The 24,440-nt window shown below is 46.7% G+C and overlaps 2 protein-coding genes and 1 non-coding gene across 3 annotated transcripts in view; all 3 read left to right on the forward strand.

Moving 5' to 3' along the window:
- The window catches only part of cdr2l (cerebellar degeneration-related protein 2-like), a 16,547-nt gene extending 1,201 nt beyond the window's left edge, over nucleotides 1–15,346 (forward strand). Inside the window, exons 2-6 of the mRNA XM_084485398.1 lie at nucleotides 6,982–7,094; nucleotides 8,090–8,238; nucleotides 10,089–10,253; nucleotides 10,816–11,023; nucleotides 11,906–15,346. Coding sequence (XP_084341524.1) covers nucleotides 6,982–7,094; nucleotides 8,090–8,238; nucleotides 10,089–10,253; nucleotides 10,816–11,023; nucleotides 11,906–12,697 — 1,427 coding nt within the window. The 3' untranslated portion in view covers nucleotides 12,698–15,346. The remainder of the gene's footprint in view (nucleotides 1–6,981; nucleotides 7,095–8,089; nucleotides 8,239–10,088; nucleotides 10,254–10,815; nucleotides 11,024–11,905) is intronic.
- A 446-nt stretch (nucleotides 15,347–15,792) lies between these two features.
- Nucleotides 15,793–15,865, forward strand: AC3HAE_037107 (transfer RNA arginine (anticodon UCG)). Its single transcript has one exon. It is a non-coding gene; the product is annotated as a tRNA-Arg (tRNA).
- Nucleotides 15,866–16,472: 607 nt separating this feature from the next.
- Nucleotides 16,473–20,051, forward strand: LOC311366639 (charged multivesicular body protein 6-like). The gene is made up of 8 exons (XM_084485436.1): nucleotides 16,473–16,673; nucleotides 16,813–16,922; nucleotides 17,075–17,162; nucleotides 17,253–17,339; nucleotides 17,705–17,770; nucleotides 18,341–18,421; nucleotides 18,862–18,934; nucleotides 19,393–20,051. Exons 1-8 carry the CDS (start codon nucleotides 16,611–16,613, stop codon nucleotides 19,440–19,442), a joined length of 618 nt encoding a protein of 205 aa, XP_084341562.1. The 5' UTR covers nucleotides 16,473–16,610; the 3' UTR covers nucleotides 19,443–20,051.
- Nucleotides 20,052–24,440: the final 4,389 nt, after the last annotated feature.

Raw genomic sequence — 24,440 nt, forward strand, 5'->3', positions numbered from 1 at the left:
TTTTTGTTGTTGTGTATCCAGGACCTATTTTGAACAATCAATCAAAATATAAGACTCTGAAAGAATATAATTGCATATTTATTTGTACAAAAGAAATTCAACATGTCAAGAATATGAACGAAATTCATCATTATGAACTCTGGGTGACTTTTCCCCTTTAGATGCATCCTCTCTCTCTCTCTCTCTCTCTCTCTCTCTCTCTCTCTCTCTCTCTCTCTCTCTCTCTCATTGTCTCATTGTCTCATTCTCCCTGTCTGTCTGTCTGTGTGTGTATCCTGCTCCCTCTCTGTTTGTCACACACACACACACACACACACACACACACACACACCGAGGCTCCTCCTTCCCCCCCTCTAACCTTTCATGCCGTCTCCTAAACTCACCTTCACCGCTCTGTGGGCGCCGGGAGTCCTCAGGCCTGCTGACCCAGCAGACGTACCGCTCCTCTGATAATGGACCAACATGCACATGCTCGCACTCCCACACTTACACACACACACACACACACACACACATACACACGCACACACATAGGGTATACTCACACAAGTGCTTCGGTCATCGTTATGCACATCCTGCCGTGGATGTATAAAACATGCTAACCTTTGCTTTGCGTCTGTTGTGACTCACACCTGTGTGGGAGGACAGACCCTGTAGCTAAACGACAAGGACTAGGCCGTAAATCATAGTGATGTGTCAACAGAAGGACTCTAAACATCCCGATGAGGAAGATATAGTCATGTGGAGTTGTTTCACACTACGAACAGTACATGTCATGTTCCCTGGATTACAGGTTTACAAACGGTGTGTTTGTATAACCTTTACTCGGACAATAAGTAATACAGGACGGGGAGAATATGAGGGAGGAGAGCGAGAGAGGGAGTGAGAGAGAGAGAGAGAGAGAGGGAGCGAGAGAGGGAGCGAGAGAGAGAGAGAGAGAGAGAGAGAGGGAGCGAGAGGGAGAGTAAGAGCGCGAGAGAGAGAGGCTATTATTGATTTGCAGGTGAAGAGACGTCAGTCTGGTATGAACTCTCATAGCAGAGCTATTTTATGGGGTATGCGTATCATAAAAAAATCCCAAAGCGTCGTGTTCAAATTCACTACAGTTCACAGGACATATTTGCTGTCCGCGTTATCGTTTGTCACCCTGGTTTGTTGTCGTTTATTGTTTGACGGTTTACAGCACACGTAGAGGTTGATGGTGTGGCGAGCGATTGCAAAAAAAAATGAAATACTGCAGCCGTCACCTCATTGTTATCCGTCGTGGTCGAAACACGCTGCCACACGCCACGAGCCCGCAGATGAGACACCGCTGGCCTTGTGTGACGTACAGGTAACACAATGCTGTTCCCTAACCAGCACTTAAAGTTGTCTGGAGGAGCAGCGTCGGAACAAAGGGAAGTCACAAAGAAGATTTGCAATCCGCAGTGAGGAATGGTGGCATCTCCGTCAATAATATCATATTTCAAACGTCTGTATCTCGTTCCGAGAAAGAAACGATGATGAAACAATCATGATTCTTTCATCAGCTCTCTAAGCTATTAGTCTTGATCCACAACACTGCATTATTGGACGTTCACACTGCCAGTAATCACAAAGTATATCACCACCGGAGACAACAGTCTTCTGCTGATATCCACTCAGAGATTCGGCACATTCAGTCGCCGCAAACACAAGGAAAATGAATTAGTGTGTTTCTGTGTGTGTGTGTGTGTGTGTGTGTGTGTTTGTGTGTGTGTGTGTGTGTGTTTCCTAATCTTAATGTGTGTTTAGGCATCTGTGTGTGTTTAGGCAAACTCTACTCCAAATCTTGCAGTTTGAATACCAAGCACCTCGAGGGGGTTAAGGCGTGTTGTTGATAGGAGGTTTCTTTGTGTGGTCTCATTGTCCGTGGGACGGGGGGGCTCTGCTGGCCCCGGCCCAGTAACCCAGTGGTGCAGCTGGGACGCAGGGCCCAGACGGTGCCGGAGCCCTCCCTCCGCAAGCAGAGGACCCCCCCTCCCCAGTTGGGGGCTCCCCTGGCGGTCAAGGGGTCCGCTATGGTTATCTATACCGCAGCTCCAATGCAACCGCTCAAGAAGTTATTGCAGATGTTACACATAATTCAGGACCTTATTATCTGGAGCCTTATTATCAAAGATGGAATGATACACCAGCAATGCCGGCGTATCGTTCCGTCTTTGATTGGGCTGTCTTCTTCTTTTAGGGCTACGCCTGTAACGGATGTGAGCCAAAGGGAGGAGAAGAGAGCTCTGTTCTCCTCCGGATTCCAACGATCCACAAGGGAGAGACAGCACCGCTGAGTCCTCCTACCTCTGTTGGAGGAGCAAAGCGTTTCAGCAACACACGCACACAAACAGAGAGAGAGAGAGAGAGAGAGGCAGAGAGAGAGAGAGAAAGAGAGTGAGAGAAGGGGGTTTCAACGAGATGTGAAATGTGCCTGCGAGGCATTGCGCAACAAATGCCTTCCAAGTGCGAGCGCTGAGTTGTTGTGAACCCCCCCCCCCCCCCCCCCGGTTGTTTGCGCCTCTGTTAAGTACAAGCTGGGAATTCATCTGGTGCTCACGCAGTAACCGTCATGCATCAGCCCATGCATTTGAGATTCCAGTGATGTCACCCTCTGCTTCTCTGAACACACTGGGTTTCTCTATGTCCAGACGAAGGAGACCAGCAACCGCTCTGCGGTTTTATTGAATCACTGCATCTTCTGACGCAGATTTGATGGAATATCGGAGTAATATTGGTTTGAAGCACAAGGTAGTGCCAGGCGGTTTCTCTGCCAATATTACACTCACTGAATGGAAAGATCATTTATGAGAAGCCGTGGTTTCCATCCAGCTGATAAATTCATCCGGATGCTTAACTGGCAAGGGATGAGAAAGTCATCATCCAAGTATTGTTGTTCATGACATCCTAGCTGGCCCCATCTGGTGCAAAGTTTCTATCCTCGGAAAAAGCCTGTAGCTGAATCGCTGCAGAGGCCGCATTAAGTGGGCTTAGAAGTGGAGGGCTTGCAGTTCTTCTTCGGTCGTCGAGTTCATGTTGTTGTGTAGAAGGCGGTGGCAGTGTCCTCTGGCAGTAGATATACGGTCTATAGAGGATGCTAGGAGAAGCATTCTCTAAAGGCCTGCACAGCACAGATTACGTGACCCAATAGAGAGAGAGAGAGAGTCAGATAGGAAGACCACATGATAGTGTATAAAACCAAAGCTTAACATACGTCTGCAAATATATACTGTATAAACACCTTTTTTCAGTCACTTAGACTTAGGGCCTGTGTGTTGCTGATGTCTCACGTCCTTCAACACTCTCCCAAGTCTTAACTTGTTTTTTAAGTTTCTTCCAAGTCTTTGCAGCTACCATGGAGACAGAACGGGCAGCCCTTCAGAGCCCTGATCAGGCTTCCATTCAGTCGTGCACCTGAACGGCCCACGCCAGGACCTCCTAGCCGTTCATTAAGCCGCAGGGGGGGGGGCACAGCGGTGGGCATGGGAACCAGCCCGCGGGGTGTGGATGCTGTGCTCGCCACTCGTTAGCTTGATTAGCTCCAAAAGGCTTCCTCAGTCAAAGAGGCTGATCCCCACAACGATTTAAAATCATCAAACATCAAATATATATTTTTTCAAGAATCCCCTCTCATTTACGTTTACATTTAGGCGACGCTTTTATCCAACGCGACTTGAGTGAGTACATTTGTCAGAAGAAGGAGCAGCAACGATATATCGCTGTCGGTACAGTATGTACAGGATGTGTGCATAGATACAAGGACCAAGCACTAACAATCGTGAGGTTAACCCATTCCCTGTGTTAAACAAAGGTATCTAGTAAAGATACTACCCAATGCTAAGTACTATTTTTAAGCGCAAGGATGTACAAACACACAATAAGTGTGTACATTAAGTGCCAAGACATACAACAATAAGTGCGTACGTTAAGTGCCAGGACGTACAACATACAATAAGTGTGTACATTAAGTGCCAGGACGTACAAACATACAATAAGTGCGTACATTAAGTGCCAGGACGTACAAACATACAATAAGTGTGTACATTAAGTGCCAGGACGTACAAACATACAATAAGTGCGTACATTAAGTGCCAGGACATACCACATACACTAACGGCGTAAGAGGGGTGGGAGGCAAAGGGGTTGATGGCTATGCAGAGGCTCGCCTAGAAGACTGGACTGCATGGAAATGAAGTGAAGACGAATCGGTGTGTTATTTTGTGTTATTGGTTTTTTTACTTGATGTCCCGGGACTGCATTGATCTGCCAGAGGATGCAAAGGTCAGAGGTGTCCGGACAGTGCAAACTGTGTGGGATTAGTATCGATCAGGGAACCTCGCTCCCATTCACTCTTGTGTTGTGTTTTCCCCTCTCGTTGACCCTGTAATGGATCTGGCAGACTTGGACCCTCCACTGTGCTGGAGAACACTGCTGAGTCAGAATGCAAAGATGTTGTCTTTAATTATGATGACTCGTGGTGAACCTCGAGGTGTCTGAGGGACCATAAATAAACGCCTGAATCATCATCGTTTTCATATTATAACGTTACGACGAAGTCTGCAGCTACTCAACCCAGCGAAGACACTTTAGGCGAAGCAAAGGCACAATTAGTTTCGAAGCAAAGGGTTCCCATCCTTATTTAAAATCGATTTTTTACACTACACTTTATGCCTACCATGTGCTGCTCTGTATATTGATAGGGCCTCCTAAAGATTTAGATCTGTGTGTCTTTATTCACCCAAACCCACACGCTTGTCATTACTAGTGCTGTCAGTTAAACGCGTTATTAACGGCGTTAACGCAAACCCTTTTTTTTTTTTTTTTTACCATTTTATTGCTGGACAGTGTTACACTGTCTGAGAGATTATTTGCTCCAAGTGTGAATGACTGCTTCAAGTGAGAATGTTAGTGTGAAATTGAACGCTACAGTATATGGCAGTGTTGTTTTCAATAAAAAAAAGACATTTGCACAAAGCAAGCCGACCCACTTTTCCATGTTGATAAGAGCGTTAAAATGAGAAAAAATAATGGGACAAAAAGAAATCAAGGGACATTTAGAATAGATAAAAATGTGTGATTTATTGCGATTAATCGCGAGTTAACTATGACATTAATGCGATGAATCGCGATTAACTATTTTAATGGTTTGACAGCAGTAGTTATTACATCATTTCTACATCCCCTCCCTCTTCTCGTTTCTAACGGTGCAGTGCTGCCCTTTCTGGGCCACACTCTGCCACCTCTTTCCAATGTTCTTGGCACATATCTTGTGTCCTTGGTTTGGTGTCAGCGAGAGAGAGAGGGAGAGAGAGAGAGAGAGAGAGAGTGGGAGAGAGAGAGAGGGGGAAGGCGTGAGAGAGAGAGAGAGAGAGAGAGAGAGAGAGAGGAGAAGGAGCAGAGTGCCTAAAGGCGAATAAGTCAGCTGACATGGGCACTGTCTATATCTGTCCAATCTCTTCTCTCCTCGTCTTTCCTCTCCTCTCCTCTCCTCTCCTCTCCTCTCCTCCTCTCTCCTCTCCTCTCCTCTCCTCGTCTCGCCACTCTTCTACTCTCCTCATCTCTCCTCTGCTCTCCTTGTCTCTCCTCTCCTCCTCTCCTCTCCTCTCCTCTCCTCTCCTCTCCTCTCCTCCTCTCCTCTCCTCGTCTTGCCACTCTTCTACTCTCCTCCTCTCTCCTCTCCTCTCCTCCTCTCTCCTCCTCTCTCCTCTCCTCTCCTCTCCTCCTCTCTCCACTCCTCTCCTCTCTTCCTCTCTCTCATAATCTCCACATAATTGGTTAAGTGCACTCTGAGGCCAAGAGGAAACAAAGGCAGAGGCTGCTCGATGGGGCTAATTTCGGCCCCTTAATAACTTAGTTCTGAAATAGAGCACTGCGTGGCGGTGAGTGATCGCAGTCGGTGAACATCCTCCTGACCTAGGGAGCCGTTACTGAACTCCCCTTTCACTTCGTTAGGCTTCGACCTTCCTGTACTCCGATGTATGCGGAGTACAGGATCTTCAAACATCTCTCTCTCTTCATTCCTTTCCTTATTTCCAGAATTGTCTGCACATACAGTATATCTCCTGTCTTCCCTTAACGCTGCCCCAGTCTTGTACACCCGTTGTCGTGTACAGATCAGTGAACTATAGGCTATATCTTCCCCTTCGGTTTACGGTTTGAGAAGTCCACATCTTGTTGTGAATAAACGCCAGTCAGGCCCGCAGTCTAGTTCACAACATTCAAATCCCTGGAAGATTCGACTGGACTGAACACATGAGGCTGTATGCTGTATTCAATTTTCACTGATTCACTCTTCCTCTCCCTCCCTCTCCCTCTCCACCTCCCTCTCTCGCTCTCCCTCTCCTACACTCCCTCTCTCTCTCTCTCTCTCTCTTTTTTCGGTCCCCCCCTCTCCCCATTTCTCCCTCCCTCTCAACCACTCTTTGTCTCTCACTCGCTACCTCTCCTCCTCCTCCCTCTCTCTCTCTCTCTCTCTCACTCGCTCCCTCCCCCCCTCCCCCCCTCTCTCTCTCCCTCCCCCCCTCTCTCTTTCTCTCGCTCTCTCTCTTTCTCTCGCTCTCTCTCTCTCCCTCCCCCCCTCTCTCTCTCTCTCTCTCCCTCCCCCCCCCCTCTCTCTCTCTCTCTCACTCGCTCCCTCCCCCCCTCTCTCTCTCTCTCTCTCACTCGCTCCCTCCCTCCCCCCTCCCCCACCCTCTCTCTCTCTCTCTCTCTCTCTCTCTCTCTCTCTCACTTACTCCCTCCCCCCCCTCTCTCTCTCTCTCACTCGCTCCCTCCCTCCCCCCTCCCCCACCCTCTCTCCCTCTCTCTCTCTCTTTCTCTCGCTCTCTCTCTCTCCCTCCCTCCCCCCCCCCCCTCTCTCTCTCTCTCCCTCCCTCCCCCCCCCCTCTCTCTCTCTCTCTCTCCCTCCCTCCCCCCCCCCCCCTCTCTCTCTCTCTCCCTCCCCCCCCCCCCCTCTCTCTCTCTCTCTCCCTGTAGACCTCCACCTAGCGGCGGAGCTGGGGAAGACCCTGCTGGAGAGGAACAAGGAGCTGGAGGACTCCCTGCAGCAGATCTACATCACCAACGAGGAGCAGGTGCAGGAGATAGAGGTACGGACGGACGGCCGCCCCCTGGCCTCTGATTGGCTCACTGGGAGCCAATCGGAACAGGGAGACAGGAATTACGTTCAGGTGGCAAAACATGAATCACAGAGAATGAGAATGTATTCTAGGTTGTACTTTAAGAAGATGGAAAGTAAGAAAAAACGAATAGCCAGATTCAGTTTTTTTGTTAAGTAGATGTATTCAAGCTTTAATAGAGTGATGGGTATGATTCTGTAAAGTAATGTGAGACGTGACTGTTCGGGACAAGTCGGGACAAACGCAATGCAAATATTTGTCCTTTTATATTAGTTTGATGTTCCAACATGAAGTTAATCATTAGCACTGTCAAAACACAGGACCTAGCTATCAGACATTATGTTTGTATTTTTTTTTTACAACTGTATCCGTCATCATTTTCCGGTTATTGCCTTTCCCTCGTTGCGTGAACGTAAGCCAGCGCTTTAGAGACATAGAGATAACGACCGAGCAGAAAAGGCCTCAGGAACAGAAGTCACTCTAATGAACCAAGCAGAGAAGGAACAGAGGTTATTCGCATGACCGGCGAGGAGCCTCGATTGAGCTTCAGTCTGATGTAGGCCTGGGCGATATGGCTGAGAGACATATCACGATATAACTTGATCATATTGATCGATATCGATAACTATTGATCATTGTAATGACCTAAAAAGACTAGGAATTACCATGCTGGATTTAAACACTTCTGTTTAACACTTAATACGACCTTCCACTGTTCTTCATTGATAAATACTCCAATGTCGACACAACAATGAAAAACACTCAAATATTGTAAATAAGTATGGAACCGTGTTTGTGTAGTTTTATATTGATATTGATCAAAAGTCTATCACGATACGATAATTTATTGTTTTATTGCCCAGGCCTTGTATGATGTGTGTCCGTGGATCACTCCTCAATCCATCCCGCTCTGCTTCTCTGCATCCCAACTGTGTGTGTGTGTGTGTGTGTGTGTGTGTCCAAAGTACCTGTCCAAGCAGCTGGAGGTGCTGCGGGACATGAACGAGCAGCACGCTAAGGTCTACGAGCAGCTGGACGGGACGGCCCGGGAGCTGGAGCTCACCAACGTCCGGCTGGTCACCGACAGCAAGTCCTCCCAGCAGAAGATAGAGAGGTGCGTCCGCCGTCGTTCTCTTATCTGATCTCTTATCCGTGATCCCTTCTCCTCGTCGCCACCTCCGTTCACACTATCATCGCTATGCTATGGTAATCTCTCTCGCTCTCTCTCTCTCTCTCGCTCTCTCGCTCTCTCGCTCTCTCTCTCTCTCTCTCTCTCTCTCTCGTTCGCTCTCTCTCTCTCTATGTATGTATATATATATAGAGGTGGGATGTAACAAATTACAGATACTTTGTTACTGTACTTAAATACAGTTTTCAGGGGTCTTTGTACTTTCTACTTTTACTCCCTACATCTTAACACAAATATCTCTATCTAGTGTTCATGCATTTGTTAAAGGTGCCATGCCGTTTTAGAAATCTGTCTCTTGAGACATCACAGGTGGGCGTGTCCACCTAGGTGTGTGACGGATAGATGAGCAACGTTTGCTACGGTCCACTGGGTAGGCTGCTAGACTGATCTATCCAGCACCACATCTAGGTGGACACGCCCACTTTCTGCCCCTTATGAAGTCATAAGGGGCAGATTTCCAAAACGGCTTGTAACGGCTAATCACACCACACCCGGTGGCATGTCATGGGAACTTTAAAGTGTATACAGATTAAGACAGATTTCAACCTAAATGGATGGGACAGTAACACATAGAGGAGACGATCCCTTGGTGTATCCATCTGTGCACCAAGGGACACCACAGACATAACTAGTCGAAAACAACGTGATATTCGCAGACGGGTGGGAGAAATGGCGCCTATGGGAGAAATGATACCTGCTAACAAGCTATTTAAGGATTTTGACGATGTGTTACCAAAACGACACACCAAACTGTGTCATTACCTGTACTTAACTATCTCTAAGGAACACACGGGAATGTCATTCAAAGCATTCCTTACACCTGAATCCTAAGTGTGGTCTCTGCGGTAGTAATTTCCACCCATCCAAGGGTGTTCTGTCCCTTACCTTCTGTAGAGCCATAGTTGTGAGAGGATGAGTTTAAAACAAACGCTTTGTTACAGAAATCTGTAAAAATGAATTGGCTTCAGCAATATCATTTTTACAGATTTTTGTAAAAAAAAAAAAAGCGTTTTATATTCTTGCACTCTAAACGATGGCTATTCAGAAGTTATGGGGAGGACAGAGCCATTGATTGGACGGCATGAATTTAAAACAAATGCTTTATTACAAAAATCTATAAAATTATGTTGCTTCATTAACACAATAACAATAATAATCAACTCATCTACTCGTGGTGGAGAGGAAAGACCAGTTTTCAATTTTGCAAAAAGAAAAAGATTATTTGAGATCTAAAAAGATTCCAAACGATTCTTTGAGAACTGTTACAATAATGATTCCAAAAATGATTCCAAAAATGATCATACGATGACCGATTATTAAATGATTATGACTATTACAAAACCCTGCACAAACGCACTACTTCACTTTACTACTGAGAAGAAGGGCGGTACTCACCGTTAGGGCTGCTCAATTATGGAAAAAAATCATAATCACGATTATTTTGGTCAATATTGAAATCTCGATTATTCAAACTCAAAATTATTTCTGAGTTTGAAAACATGATGCATTTATTCATAATTTCTCTCCAAAAAAAAAACACTTTGTAAATGGGAACTTTGAAATTTCCCCTTAAAAAAAATACACAAAATGGTCAAATAGAAAATAAAGTCCAGATATGAATCCAGCTGTTCTGCACTTTCTATTAAAAAAATTGTTTAAACTCGATTATATTAGTTTGGTGATCGTTTCACAATGAAATCGAAATCATGATCAAAATTGGATTAATCGCCCAGCCCTACTCAACGTGTAACCCCCCCCCCCCCCGCCCTCCCCAGGCTGACGGGCACCATCGACACGCTGCAGACCCAGGTGGAGTCGCTCTCCAGCCAGGTGGAGCAGCTGCGCTCCATGGAGCAGCTCAGGGTGAAGCGGGAGAAGAGGGAACGCCGCAAAACCATCCACTCCTTCCCCTGCCTGAGGGAGCTCTGCACCGCGCCCAGGTGACGCCGATGCACGCACGCGCACACACGCACACACACACACACACACACTGTTTAATTGTGTTACATTTTGTCAAATCAGTCCACTGACACATCGAGGCTGCTGTTGGGATAATTGGGAATTATTTAGGGAAAAAATGCCATGTGCTGTATTTCAAATCAGTTAAGGCTAAGGCCAACGCCCTTTCAGAGTTGTATCACACCGCTCTATGTGTGTGTTGTATCTACCGCTCTATGTGTGTGTTGTATCTCTACCGCTCTATGTGTGTGTTGTATCTCTACCGCTCTATGTGTGTGTTGTATCTCTACCGCTCTATGTGTGTGTTGTATCTACCGCTCTATGTGTGTGTTGTATCTCTACCGCTCTATGTGTGTGTTGTATCTCTACCGCTCTATGTGTGTGGTGTATCTCTACCGCTCTATGTGTGTGTTGTATCTCTACCGCTCTATGTGTGTGTTGTATCTCTACCGCTCTATGTGTGTGTTGTATCGTAGCTCACAGCTCTATGTGTGTGTGTTGCATCGTAGCTCACCTCTTCCATGCCACGTGTCGTGTCCTCAGGTACGAGGACGGCTTCGTGGTGGGCCGGGCGGAGAGCTTCACCCTGGACGCCCAGAAGCAGCCCCTGGAGGAGGAGAACACCAACCTCCGCGGGGCGGTGTCGGCCCTGCGGTCGGCCGTGCGGGCGGAGAGGGGCCGGCGCGAGGGGGCGGAGAAGGAGTGCCACCTGCTGCTCAGCGAGTTCTCCCGCCTGGAGACCCGCATGCAGGTGAGTCTCCTTCAAGGAGAGCCAAACTCGCACACTGCCACGCCAGCATGCTGTTGCATGCATAAGGTCTTAGTGGCTGATATGGTTACCTGGCAGCACCTGCTGACGTAGTGTGAGATGACTTAGTATGTAAGTTAGTACGCAAGTAGTAAGTTATCAAATACTATCTGTCAAACTCAAACCACCATACCTTTTCTCAATAAGTGATTCATTACATCCTTATGAATCCACACTATTGGTTGATACTATTCTAATAGAGGAGAATAATGTATTTGCCCTTGTGTTGTAGCCTATAACGGCTATAAGGTGTTAGCTGAGGTTAAACCCAGGTGAGTGTGTGCACCGGTGCGGATCTTAAGAGATTCAAGATTCAAGACGTTTCGTTTGTCACATCATGCATACGTAAGTATACAGTGAAATGAAAAGGTGGACAGTGGACCGTAGAACCAGTGCAATATAAGATACAGATATAAAAGATACAACGGGTCCCGGCTTAAGCAAAAAAGGGTGACAGAGCTATTACTATTACGGTTGCTGGTCCTCCAGTGGAACCAACTGCCGTCCGACGTCAGAAATTCCCCTTCAATTTTAGTCTTTAAATCCAGGCTCAAAACACACCTTTTCACAACTGGGTCTTACTTGTCTTACCCTGTCATGTCATGCCGTGATTGAAGTGTTTGTCCCTTGATGTCGTCTTAGTTTAAATCACTGATTTGTGATTTTGTTTTTATTCACTTAGGTAATTTGTTCATTGTTCAGCACTTTAGGCGTTAGGTGTTTTAAATGCGCTCTTTTAAATAGAGAGAGAGAGAGAGAAAAAAATAAGAAAGAGATGCATGACTCGATGAAAAAAGACGCCTGCATTCTTTCGCCCCGTCTCAGGACGCTGAGAACTGCCAGTCGCGTGTGCGCGAGCTGGAGGGCGAGCTGATGGAGCTGCAGCAGGTGCGGCGCGCGCGGACCCTCCTGCTGAGCGGCGAGGAGGACGGCGTGGGCCTGACGCAGACCCTCCTCAACCGGACCCCCGAGACGGACACCTTCCTGGAGGGGGAGGGGCTCGAGGCGGGCGGCGGCGGCGGCGGCGGCGTCAGGGAGTTGGCGGAGGGCTCCGACGGCGTGGGCGGCGAGGCCCTGCCGGCGTCCAGCCCCGTGCGCAAGAGCTGCAGCGACACGGCGCTCAACGCCATCGTGGCGCGGGACGCCTCCGGCCGCCGCCGCGGCAGCTACGCCATCCACGCCAACAGCGTGCGGAAGAGGGGCATGTCCATCCTGCGGGAGGTGGACGAGCAGTACCACGCCCTGCTGGAGAAGTACGAGGAGCTGCTGGGCAAGTGCCGGCGCCACGAGGAGAGCCTCTGTCACGCCGGCGTCCAGACCTCGCGCCCCGTGTCGCGGGACCCGTCCATGAAAGACTGTGCCATGGGGCCCACGCCGGCGCCCGTGCCGGCGCCCGTGTCGGAGCCCGGAGGGTCGCCCTCCACGCCCGAGGCCATCGAGAGCATCAGCAAGCAGGTGGAGGCGGTGGACAAGCGGCTGGGCCAGAACACTCCGGAGTACAAGGCCCTCTTCAAGGAGATCTTCTCCCGGATCCAGAAGACCAAGACCGACATCAAAGCCACCAAAGCCGCCAAAGCCGGCAAGCCGGGCAAATCCGGCAAGTCAAGTAAACAGTGAGGCGGAGTGTGTGTGTGTTGAGGCGGGGCGTAGGCCGGTGTGTCACGTGTGTTGTGCCCTTCAGTGTTCAGGGGGTAAAAATGCAAGGTTCACTTTATCGCTCGCTGACGTGGCGCGCAAGTTTGATTTTAGCGCGCTGCGAATCAGATCATTTGAAACCAACGCAAGGCCAACTTAAGATCCAGCGTAAGGCGATGCACATCGAGTCTCACTGATCAGTGTTTTTGTTTTTTAAATGTCATTATAAATTATATACATGATGATGAGGAGGATGAGGAGGAGGATGCTGATGAAGGGGAAGCCAGGCGACACTAGTGACAGCTCAGGCCAGCCGCCTCGGAGGCCCTACCATCTCATATATCATTTATTATGTTAAATAGTTCAAATATTACTAATTGTCTCAGCTACAAAGCAAATATTTAAACGCTGCAACTGCAGTTTGCTTTGCTTCCACCAACATCTCACGTTAAACATAAAACCTTCAGTTTTCTGATATTCTTTACTGACAAACGTGACCTAAAAAAGGCAAGCATTGATCTTACAGATGTCAGCATCAGACTCTGGTTTAGATAATTAAAAGCTGAGATTTGTTGTCTTTTTGACATTTCTGCATTGCTGCAGCATCTGTCAATCTTTAAACAAACACGTCAACTACAACTCCTGCTTTACCTTTAATGAACCACCGACAGCGGGCCTCCAAAAGAAGCCATAATTCCTTTCTTACCCATATTAACACACACACATATTACCTGTCGAACTCGTTCTATGATCTGTAACAGCTTCTGTGCATTAGTCTACACCTTAAACCCTAATTGAAGCACAGTACCGTCTCAACTCCAAGCTTTGAGATGTCAACAGTCTTCAACAGGTGATCTGCTTCTAATCTACAATCTAATATCTTCCTATAACGGAGAAAAGCCTTTTGCCTGGAGCGCCTCGCTGCTACCCTGCACTGCTCTACTTTGTGTGTGACCTTAGTACTGTATTTTATACTCCAGGGTTAGCCTTCTCCTCCCTTTTCCCTCTAGAGAATTAACATACTAACACACTTTCTGTTTAGCACCCGGTTGTCATTGGAGATCAAGAGCAAATCCCCAAATCCCTTTCATGACATTTCTTCCCCATGTTTTCAAACTAGATAGGTATGTGTCCACTGTAATTCTGCCATTGTAACTCCATTGCTGTATGTTATAGAAGGGATGGCTTAAAGGGGAAAGACCAAGGCGAATATTATAGTTATCTTTTGCAGAGGTGAACTGTTACTATCCATCAAGAGATGAGAGGAGGTTAGAAATAATCAAAAGAAAGACAAACTTGCTTTCTACTACAAATACTTTTGTTAAAGTGCAAAAACACTCAAGCTACACCTCAGGGACAGCGCATTTAGGACCAACTCTCCAGCTCACACAATCTCTCACAATGACTACACGTTCACATCCCATCCCTTAATACCACATTCACATTTGGCTCCGATCCGAGCAGCCCTGACCGCTCACATAGTGGCGGTGTGGCCGGAGATGCATTATGTACACGTCCTATTCAGTCTCTTCATTGACCCGGTACTAATGTTTGGCCGCTGTCCCTGAGGGTTATTCTCATGTGTTTGGATGCTGAATCATGTTGCGTTTGAATGCAACGGTGTAGTAAAACGCTCACAGTTGCCGCCGTCTCATTCGAGCAGAATGAGCAGAACACAATCGCTCTGCAGGCCGTTGTCTCTCCTATCGCCTGTTATATACAGAATACACTGCTTAAGGCTGTGAATTCCTTGACTCGTCAACCGTATTATGGTTGTTGGTGAGCCTCCCGAGCCTCTCTGTGTATAATGTGCAATGGTTCCTTCGAATGGTCGATCCCTTGAAAAAGGCGCAGCTCAACGCAGCCCATTTGATCCAGACGCAACAAGCATTTTTCATGCTAAAACCGAAACAAACATATTAACACACTCGGCGCGTTTCCTCTGCCTCGGATTATACAAACAAAAATGCCTTTGTTCCCTTGCCTAACCTCTAGACATATATTTTTGTTTTAAGTACAAGTTATACCAGTGTATCTTATATTTGATATATCACTTCGAACCATAGGCCTACAAACATACAATAACACACATACAATACAACCGAGAATGGAATGGCGATTTTTGTACTGAATCCGGTTGACAGAGGATTCCTCTGCTTGAATGGAGACACTAACCACCACACACCCAAACGCAGACTAGATGACTGCGACTAGAAAACGAGGGTTGAGCTTCTGCACCCCGAGCTATAGTTCTATGTTCTGTCAGAGCTTTGGCAGGGCAGCGGTTCCACCCGTTCTTGCGGAAAAGATGTATGCCAAACCAGATGTTATTTTCTTAATCCCTGACGGGTTGTGTACTGTATATTTTGCACTTGAAATGTTTGATGTGTCATCTTTTGCATTATGAGCATAGCAACGATATACTTTTGTCTTATTTATTCGTTGGTGAATGTTTCATAATTGTGTCCTTGATTGTGTGTGTTCGTGGTGCCTCTATGTTAATGTCACTAACACGTGTGCAGTTATTAAAATGTGCATTCATTTGATCCCTTGGTTGGAAAATGATGTAGGATACTATTGGTTAACATATGGTATATTGGCATTTATGGTGAGTCAGGTGTTTCTTCTATACCAGATAATTACCTTGTCAATAAAGCGCTGATTGAAAGTGTTTTTGTGTGGTCGTATTTAAATAAGAATGCAGAATAATATAATATTATGTAAGTAAAGTTAACAAGCATTTCTCAATTCTAAATTGAGCAAAATAAGTCGTTTTTAGCAAACAGGACTAGTCCATACATAATAAATGAATATGTAGTTATGAATTGTATGAAATTCAGAATCAGAATCAGTCATTGCAACATGTTATTATATTACAAATCTGCACATTACTAAATAAATACAAATAAATCATAATAGGCCTACTATGCATGTAGGCCTACGTCAGAAAACATCCGCCAATCCCTTTGCAATTCATCAACACTATCTAACCACGCAAATAAAGATTAAACAGCTCGTACGTTTCATTTTTATTTATCATATGTATTAATCTAATAATGTCCTTACCACTCCACATTGACCGCGTGGCCTAATGGATAAGGCGTCTGACTTCGGATCAGAAGATTGAGGGTTCGAGTCCCTTCGTGGTCGCCTTTTTTCCTTCTACTTTTTTTCATTGATTGTCCTCCATTATATCTAAAATACTGACGGTACAGTGTATAATACGGCTCGTTATGCAGAGTTTGCGAGTATTCGCTCATCCATGTAGAGGAGATATGTCTACAGTCAGTTTTCGTTGCATTTTACCAGACCTTTTATAGTCTAACGTTACAATAAATAATTGAAAGCATGGTTGGGCGCGTCGGGAAATGTAAACGTTATAAAGCTTACTGTTCGAGAGATAACGAATAATACATACTTTATTTACTTTATAATTGTTAATTTGAAGGTCTTCTCCGCAGCAGCAGAGTGGCGCAGCGGAAGCGTGCTGGGCCCATAACCCAGAGGTCGATGGATCGAAACCATCCTCTGCTATTTTAACATTTTCTTAAAATTTGTCTGCCACTGTCAAGTAGATAGAGTTTAGCATCGTATTCAAATTTGGGAACAAAAATTCTACAAACAAGTCAGTATACTACCACAATTCAATAACAATACCCCACGGCGTCCACAATAAAACACGTCGAACACCGTGTTCCTCCTGCGGTTCTTAAATTGTCCCTCCGCGGACTTCGTACTTCCTCATATGGGTGCGGATTTTATTGTCAACAGATGACTCCACAAACTATGGAGGCTAAACGAAAGTGATCGGGCTGTGGCTTTCTCTCATGAGGCTTTTAGCGTATCAAACTAGAGTTTTTAAAACGGCGGATACCGGCGGGGATGCGGCGTCATTATGGGGAACATATTCGGCAAAAAGAAGCGCAGTCGGGTGACGGAGCAGGACAAGGCGGTGCTGGTGAGAGAGGACACCCAGTGTGTCTTTAGTGCATGAATGTTAAGGCCGTCTACAGTACACCGTAACCAGATGTAGACAGGCGTTAAGGGACTAGGTTATGCATAAGGTTAAATGCTGCCTTTGTTGTTGATCGTTTCAGCAACTGAAACAGCAGAGGGATAAGCTGAGGATGTACCAGAAGAGAATCAACCTCCAGCTGGACAAGGAAAGACTTCTGGCCAAGCAGCTTCTGAAAAATGGCAAAAAAGAGTAAGGCGCATGGTTTATATATACCATTGGTGTGTTTGATCAACCATAACGACGTATTGGTCGTCTCAGTCCCAAACCTAAAATTATCTTGATATGAATCGAAAATGATTGAATGCATGTTGATCATGTCACCACGATTTGTTATCCTTCAGGAAAGCGCTTCTCTTGCTGAAGAAGAAACGCTATCAAGACCAACTTCTGGAAAAGACAGACAACCAGATTAGCAACCTGGAGAGAATGGTAAATACAGATAGTCACGAAGGAAAGTCATCAGCATTTCAATTGAACGTCTCTACATGAACGGTTCTCTTCTTCTCCTTGTCCGTATAGGTTCAAGACCTTGAATTCGCTCAGATTGAAATCAAAGTCATCGAGGGGCTCAAAGTTGGAAATGACTGTCTGAAGAAGATGCATGAGGTATTGCTTAGATTATTTGTGGTAGTCGTATGCACTGTTTAGGGTTGTCCTCATTGTTAAATGCATTTAGTGTTAGTCACTTTCGACAAAAACGTCTGCTAAATAAATGTAATGTTCATAAGTCACTTACTGCGAAAACTTGAAAGATACGTTTTTGTTTCTCATTTAAATGGATGTATTACATCAGTGGTTGCGGATTATTACTATTGTGTATTCCTTTTGAGGCCCACCGTAAACAAACTCGACTCAAATTCTTCTGCTTCTGTGTTTATCTATGAATGTGGTTAGTCAGGTTAGGAAGTTGCCTGACATCACAGATCTGAAGAATGTTGGGTGATGTTTGGTTTTGTGTGTGCCCCGACAAGGTAATGTCCATCGAGGAGGTGGAGCGCATAATGGACGAGACGCAAGAGGCTGTGGAGTATCAACAGGTAAGATGTCAGCTCTCAATGTTAAATGAAGTGTAATTATCCATCGTCACACAGTCCTGCTTCTGAAGCAAATATGGAAGTACCAACGAAAGGTTTAGAGAATGGATATTACCTTCATGCACTCTTGAATGGCCCGTCACAGGTATGTGTTCATTAAGGTCCTGCTGTTTGTATTTGCAAGACTTCCTTTGACAGAAGTTTTGAAAGACGTCAACCAATCAAATAAATGCAACGAAAGAGCATCTGTAGTTTCTTGACCCCCAACAAAAAAAAAATCTATATTCTAGCAAAGCAAACGTAACCGTTCATAGGATGCATCCCAGTTCAGTTATGACTGTAAGTGCTGCTGCTGTGTGGATAAATCCTGACCTGTTGGGAAAAATATGGAAAGTTTCGGAATGGTTCGAAAGAAATGACATCAAAGTTCACTGGGATACATTCGGAACGGGAACTGCTTCTTTGACCATTTGAGGAACAACCTTGTGTACTTCAGCGCAAAACGTAATGAAACCAAACCTTGAAGCTACGTATTGTTTGTATTTATGCTTCTTTTTCTGTTCTTATCTCCAGCAAATCGATGAGATGCTGGCGGGCTCTCTGAGTCAGGAGGACGAAGACGCGGTCCTGGCTGAGCTGGAGGCCATCACCCAGGTGAGTGAGACCCGTAGTTTATTCACCACCGCCGACCACACGCAGACCTACACAAACCAGGGAGTGAATCCGTTTGGCACATGAGCTCTGCATCCTTTTGAATGTTCTTATTCCATCCTCTATTTAAAACAGTACGTTTATTGCAGATAATTGTACGTGTTTATCAAATCACATGTTTTCTTCATTGTCCTAAAAACATGTAAATACATTTACATTTCCTCTTTTAACAGACTCTTTATTCCAATGTTAGACTAACAAGTGAAGATGAGAACAAACTATACAATCCGATCTACACAAATAATCTCTTTGTTCTACTAAATGGTTCCCTCTAACCTCAGGGGCAAAGAAATATTCTCTTGGTTCCACTAAACGGTTCTCTCGTCCCTCAGGGACAAACTAATAATCTCTCGGTTCCACTAAACGGTTCTCTCGTCCTTCAGGGAGACGTTCTGCTTCCCGAGGTTCCGTCGGAGGAGCTGCCCGAGCTTCCGGAAGAGTCCGAGGTGGAGCCAGGTAGGCCTTCCCGACGCCCCAACAGCCAAGTGCCCGCTGTTAATTAACGTCTGGTCGTTATTAGAGTTGTTGTTGACACCGATACCAGCATCGGAAATTCCTCCGATACTGCCTAACATGCAGTGCATCGGGTATCGGCGAGTACCCGTAAGTCTGTTTGCCGATCCGATACCGTCACATGACTCATTTACTGCACAGGCAGAAGAACATCACAAACACTCGCGGCGTTATGCCAAGTCCGTTAACGGTCGGAGGTGGAAAGTCGGATTGGGAAACGTGTCGTCTCCGACATGCGTGCGTTCGAGCTACCAAGTCGGAAAAAAACACGCATCCTCACGCTTAACTACGCATATACTGGCTATCGTCCGATACTGAAGTCCAGGAATCAGTATCGGGAAGAAAGAAATGGTATCGGAACATCTGTAGTCGTTGACGTTGGTTTTCTCCCTTGTTTTCAGAGCGGGAGCGATCCAAGAGGAAGCAGGAAAGACAGATGCTCGCCGTCTGACAGCGGATTTCTCTGCGATGACTCCGTTCTCTGCGAAAACAGTCCTACCTTCAAACACACACAAACACACCCACCACGGGCAAAAACTTTCTGCAACATTTTATTTTTATTTTTTACATATAGCCGAAGCTGCTGTCATGCGTCTGTGATCAAGATAAAAATGAACCTCCCAGTTGCTGTCTATCCAATCCCATCCCACCGCAGTGCAGTCCAGCGCTCTGATTGGTTCACTGTCCGTCACAGAAACGCAGACCTCCAGTAGAGTGAGTGAACGCTCTGAACGTTTTCAACAATTTGTGCCTAAGCCTTCTTGTTTTTTTAATTATTATTCTTTTTAAATAAAAATATGATCCAACGCCATTGGGCTAGAGTGCTGTCAATCTGACAAGGCCCAATGCCATTGGGCTAGAGTGCTGTCAATCTGGCAAGGCCCAATGCCATTGGGCTAGAGTGCTGTCAATCTGACAAGGCCCAATGCCATTGGGCTGGAGTGCTGTCAATCTGACAAGGCCAAATATATAGATATGACATTCTGATTTCCAACTTGCCCCCCATGACTGATTCTTGCCCCCCCCCATGTGCCACCTCAATAAAAAAATCCTGCAATGGCCCCTGGGTGAGGAGAAGAGCTTCTGGACTATCAGTCCCAGCCTTGACGACCTCTTCTACTTTTGTTTTAAGTATTAACCTCTAGCAGTAATCCTTGTTATCATATAGGCTTAACTAATCCAACCCACAACCACAACACACATTTAACTGTCATCGAGAGCTCGTTACATCGTGCGCGCTCACCTCAGCCTGGAGACAGGGTAACTTTGTAATGCGTGAGAGATTCTGCTGTTTACTGTGCAAAGCCTCCAGGGCCTTATGGTCACTAACAATGCGTGTGTACCTTTTATATCCAAGCCTCTGCACAATAGCCTCAGTGTGTCTTCAGTCTGACATTTTTTTTAAATTGTTGCTTTAGTCGGAAGGGACATAAACCGTTTGATGAAACTGGTTTTCTCTCCACCGTGATTCGACAATGTACCATTTCCTTGGAATAATCAACAATAAACCGATCTTCTATTTGACTTGCAAATCGTCCAAAGCGTCCACTGCATAAAGAGAACTAGCTTTACTCAAGCAGTGCCCATCATCCACCACTAGGTGGCAGTGTAGCTCAACTTAAAAAAATCCTGCAAGCTAGAAAGCTTATAAAAGTTTGGGCATTTGTAAAATTTGTACGCATCGCTTTCTTTGTTGGACTGCGAACCACACGTTGACCCTTAAACCGTATTATCATATATTATATATGTATATATATTTGATATTCATCTTTAAACGGCTTGGATGTGGCGAACAGATCAGAACAGCCATTTGTAGAAAGTGTTTCTGAATCATTGCATGATAATTCTCATGTAGATAATATCTGACTGGCGAGAAATTAAAACAAGATGGTATAAAGACAAACGTCTCTGGTGGTTATATCCGTCTGTGGCTTTCCAACACTTAGTTCACCCGCTCACCTGTTACCGTTATTAATCTAACGTGACTGTCGTCAATTATACGGACTGGGGAGACCCACATATCTATCTATATATATAGATATAAATAGAACTCTCTCTCTCTCTCTATGTGTATATATATATATATATATATATATATATATATATAGGCTACACACACACACACACACACACACACACACACACACAGCAAATGTTAACGCAGCTTGCCTGATGTGGCAAATAATAAATTCTTAAAACGTAGGCCTACGCTCAAGGCCGAAGCTCAATATAGAAGCCGAAATGACTACTAGCGCTAACAAAAGCATTCGCTCCCCGGCCCCGGTGCAGCGACGGGCGGCGTAGGAGTGGGCGGTGCAGCGTTGGAGTCCATGAATCACGGGTGTGATATACCACCACGCTGTCACACCGTCTAACCGAGCAGCCTTCATCATCTATCGGTTCACCGTATAACTGGCTACAGTCACGTTAAGTTGATAACGGTAACAGGTGAGCTGGGTCGCAAAGTGTTGTGAAGCCAGACAGACAGACAGACAGACAGATGTAACCAACCACCAGTCAGAGCCGCAATAATGTGTCCGATCATATCCACATCAACATGATGCAGCAACACCCAGAAACACTTTCTACAGTGCAAACGACTGGGGCTGATTTCTTCTACAAACGGCTGACCAACTCAGGCCGTTTTCAAGCTTATTAGACGAACGTCTAATAAGTCGTTCGTACCCACGTCCGAACAAGGTCGCATTTCTTCGGCCGAGAGCACGATGAAACGAACCGTTTTCTCCGTGGGCTCAGAGATTGATCCCACTCACACCTCCGCGTTCAGAGACACAAACGCGATGACTCAAGTCCTTCAGCCCGACCGTGAGGGTCCGTCCGTCGTGTGATGAATACACTCTGGCGGTGCACTGGAGGCGGGAGTGGACGGAGGAGGAGCGGGGAGGAGGAGGAGGAGGCTGCAGATACTGTGTGAATGATTTCGGAGAGAGAGAGAGAGAGAGAGAGAGAGAGAGAGAGAGAGAGAGAGAGAGAGAGAGAGAGAGAGAGAGAGGAGAGGGGGGGGGGGGGAGAGAGAGCGAGGGAGAGAGGGAGAGCGAGAGAGAGAGGGAGAGAGGGAGAGCGAGAGAGCGAGAGCGAGAGTGAGCGAGAGGGGGGGGGGAGAGGCGGTGAGGGGGCAGCGCGAGAGGAGGAGGAGGCGTGGCTCGTTTAAATGCCTCGCGCTCTCTTTCCAAAGCTAAAAAGTCTGCCCCCTGCGCGCGCGCGCTCAACGCTAGCGCGCCACTGACTGCCTGCGTGGGTTCCAGCGTGGGCGACGCCGTTTGCCGTGTGTGTGTGTGTGTGTGTGTGTGTGTGTGTGTGTGTGTGTGTGTGTGTGTGTGTGTTTGAGTGTGTGTCTGTATGCGTGTGTGTGCGTCTGTCTGTGTGTGTTGGTGGAAGACTTTCCTATAAAAGCGAGGGGGATCCCAACTCTCACACGAGCGCACGAACGATCTCCCTCTCGAACGAACACGTGAAGGCTTCCTTCCGTCACCGGGAACTGCTGTGCTCGCGCCTCCCGGTCGGCCGGTTTCCTCCGCTCTCTGCTCTCTCTCTCTCTCTCCGGGGGCAAAGCACTTTGTTTTGAAGGAGACCAACCGGGGGCTGCGGTGGTGGTGGTGGTGGTGGTGGTGTTCGGTCGGTCAAGGGTCCGACAACATGTCGCGGACGGATGGTGCACCGCATCACGGAGAATGTCTACAAGGTAAGAGGCAAGCGGCAGCAAGCGGCGTGGTGGTTCATCCGTTCACTGAGCGCCGCGTTATTCATCCGGTCACTCATGAGCGAGCGAGCGTTCGCGTGCTCATTGAGGCAGGGTCGCGATTCGTCTCGCGACACACCTGCCTCAATGACTGACAGCTGTTAGCTGAGTGTTACGGTGTGTTCTGCTGTAATGGTGGATAAGAACGTCTTTAATCCCATTGAAACCCCCTTTTTCTTTCGTTTCTCTTTCGTTCACGTCAACATATTGAGATATTATTGTCCCGTCTCAGGTATGAGGGCCCCTTCACCTGACGGGTTGCCCCCCCCCAGGCGCCGTGGCGTCTCACATTTCGTGAACATAGAAAACGCGACGAGTATTATTACCACCCCGCTGTGGGTCAAGTGGGATACTTTTCTTTTGCCCCAGACGGTTGTTTACCCGTAAACAACAAAAAAAAGTGCAAACGTCCAACAATGGGACTAAAGGATAATGTTTTGGTTTTAAATAAAGTTTCTGCCTCCGTGTAAAGACGCGACGAGACTCTTAAAGGATAGTGATGGATAGTTTGTCATCATTCCCAGTGTAGGCCTACTCTGGCCTACGGCTTTTCAACGTGTGTGTGTGTGTGTGTGTGTGTGTGTGTGTGTGTGTGTGTGTGTGTGTGTGTGTGTGTGTGTGTGTGTGTGTGTGTGTGTGTGTGTGTGTGTGTGTGTGTGTGTGTGTGTGTGTGTGTGTGTGTGTGTGTCGGAGGGAGCCCAAAAAAACATCCGTGATGTTTTAGCCCGAGTCCTATGTGTGGGGGGAGATAAAAAAAATAATGAACACTTAAGTCCTGCTGTTCGACGAGTGAGTCACCCCAAGATTCGCGGCGCCCTGCTGTGCAACAGAAACACGTCAGTCCGTCACAGCAGCACTGCAGAAGACAACTCTTTGTTTTTCGTTTTGTCCTGAAATTCCCTCTTCTAAAACCAGCCGCATGCTCGCTGTGACGCTATTGTGCCAAACCAGTTTACACGGACCCGTGCGTTACTGTAGAATCCCCGCCTACATCACAGAGGCGACTCCCAATAGGTGTCTAATGTTGGTCTACTGTGTCTGTACTGTTCCCTGGATCCTTCAAACCAGTCCACAAACACACAATGAGCCAGAGAGAGAGGGAGGGAGGAGCGGAGGGTAGGCGGACAGATCACGACATCGTGGGAAGTGTTTGTGTAGAGCGAGAGAGAGAGAGATGTATATATCTCTTTTTTGAATTGAAATTGAATTGCGAGAGAGAGAGATGTATATATCTCTTTTTTGAATTGAAATTGAATTGCGAGAGAGAGAGAGATGTATATTTCTCTTTTTTAGAGAGAGAGAGAGAGAGAGAGAGAGAGAGAGAGAGAGAGAGAGAGAGAGAGAGAGAGAGAGAGAGAGAGAGAGAGAGAGAGAGAGAGAGAGAGAGAGAGAGAGAGAGAGAGAGATCTCTCTCTATACTCATGGGGGTGGCGGTCCTTCCTCTGTGTGCCTCTCTGTGGAGATTAGCGTGGATTGATTGTAGGCCTTTATCAAACCAGCAGTTAGTTATTGGGGGAGCCACTGGTCCTTGGGTCTATGACCGACTGGGCGCTGGCCTTGGGACGTTGGATCAGATCCTCTCTTTTGCAAGGTGCTTGGATATGTGTGTGGTTGGGAGGGAGGGGAGGGAGGGGGGTACCTGAGAAATGTGTCATGAGCAATGTCACAACATGTGACCACGTATGTTTT

Source organism: Micromesistius poutassou, assembly GCF_964030765.1.
Source record: "Micromesistius poutassou genome assembly, chromosome: 21".
NCBI lineage: Eukaryota > Metazoa > Chordata > Actinopteri > Gadiformes > Gadidae > Micromesistius > Micromesistius poutassou.